This window comes from Fukomys damarensis, unplaced genomic scaffold, assembly GCF_012274545.1.
Source record: "Fukomys damarensis isolate Sample0158 unplaced genomic scaffold, DMR_v1.0_HiC HiC_scaffold_37, whole genome shotgun sequence".
Lineage (NCBI taxonomy): Eukaryota > Metazoa > Chordata > Mammalia > Rodentia > Bathyergidae > Fukomys > Fukomys damarensis.
In genome coordinates, this window is record NW_022900949.1 from 50,224,399 (window position 1) to 50,226,050 (window position 1,652).

The window sequence follows — 1,652 nt, forward strand, 5'->3', positions numbered from 1 at the left end:
TTTTTTTTTTTGGTACCGGGGATTGAACTCAGGTCTTTGTGCTTGCAAGGCAGGCGGCAGAACCACTGAGCTAAATCCCCGGCCCTTTCACAGCCCTTTTCACTACCTCACATGTATTTCTGTTATTTATGTATTGTTTGTCTCCTGAGGCATGTAAGCTCCACAAGAGCAAGGACTTTGTCTATTTTATTCAGTGCTGTGTCCTGGTGCCTAGAATAGTGCCTGGTGTCTTAACAAAGATGAATGAATGAATGAGTAAATGAGTGAATGGGTTCATGAGAGGGAAAGGAACTGGCTGTAGTTGTCCCTCCCTGGATCTCTGCCACCTTTGTTGTCCTGCTGCCCTCAGGGTGTAACGTGTTTTCTGGTCTCCTGAAGGAACATGCCAAAGTGCTGAGGAGGGGGGGCATTCCTGTGCACCTTGAAACCATGGAGCCAGGGGCCCCATACTGTGTAAAGGCCCAGGCGCAAGTGAAGGCCATCGGGAGGAACAGTGCCTTCAGCCAGGCAGAGTGTGTGGAGGTGCAAGGTAAGGGTGGCCTAACTGTCCCCTGGCCCAGGCACAGGGACCTCCCCCTTGGTGTGTGGTTGGGTGCCTGCTGGGTGCTTTGATTTCCCTGATTTGCTCCCAGGCTAGATGGGTTCCTATGGTGATAGTGTGCTGGGCACTCTGGCCCCCCAGGAGGCAGAGGTCCACCCTGAGGCTAGGTGGGGTTCCCAGAGCTGCTCTCTGAAATACTTTTTGCCAAGCCTTCTCCACTGGGGTCAGATGTTTCTTCCTGGGGCCAGACACGGCTGAAGGAGAGGCAGCTAGGGGCTCCAGAGTCAGGCCTTAAAAGAGATACCACATTATGATATCAGTTTCTTTGCTATGGAAGGGACCTATAGAGAGTCTAACAGAATACTTTTAGTTATTTTTTTCCCTTGAATTTTTTATACTTTAAAAATCTACATCATCTAAAAACTTTTTTTTTTTGGTACCAGGGATTAAACTCGGGTCCTTGCGCTTGCAAGGCAGGCCACCGAACCACTGAGCTAAATCCCCAGCCCCCATCTAAAAACTTTTTGAAATGAAACTTAATCAAACAAAGCACTATACTCTGTGATTACACTATTAAAAAATAACTAGTTACAATTTTTGTGTATGACCATTTAGTTTTTGTTTTTGTTTTTTGTTCTGGGGATCGAACTTGGGAACCTTGCACTGAGGCAGGCGATGGAACCACTGAGCTAATTCCCAGCCCGACCATTTTGTTTTTTAAAAAATGAATCACTGTTTTCAATATGTAGTACATTATATGGTTCAGCAATACAAGATGCACATGGATATTATCTTTTCTACTCCTTCCCCATTATTTAATTCCTACATGCTCTCCTGTGGGTATGAGCTTCTTGTATAACCTTCTGAAGACTTTTTATTCTTATTTTTATTGGGTACCAGGGATTGAACTCATGATCTTGTGCTTTCAAGGGAGGCACTGTGCCTCTGAGCTAAATCCTCAGCCCCTCTGAAGACTTTTTAATGCTTTAATGTATTAAAGGCTGGAGATTTAGCTCAGTGGTTTCGCTACCTGCCTAGCAAGCTTAAGGACCTGAGTTTGATCCCAGTACCAAACAAAAACAAACAAACAAATAACAATATATATATATAT

The 1,652-nt window shown here is 44.9% G+C and overlaps 1 protein-coding gene across 1 annotated transcript in view; it reads left to right on the top strand.

The window, feature by feature from the left end:
- The window catches only part of Il20rb (interleukin 20 receptor subunit beta), a 29,996-nt gene that overhangs the window by 17,196 nt on the left and 11,148 nt on the right, over nt 1-1,652 (top strand). The window contains exon 5 of the mRNA XM_010625535.2: nt 379-529. Coding sequence (XP_010623837.1) covers nt 379-529 — 151 coding nt within the window. The remainder of the gene's footprint in view (nt 1-378; nt 530-1,652) is intronic.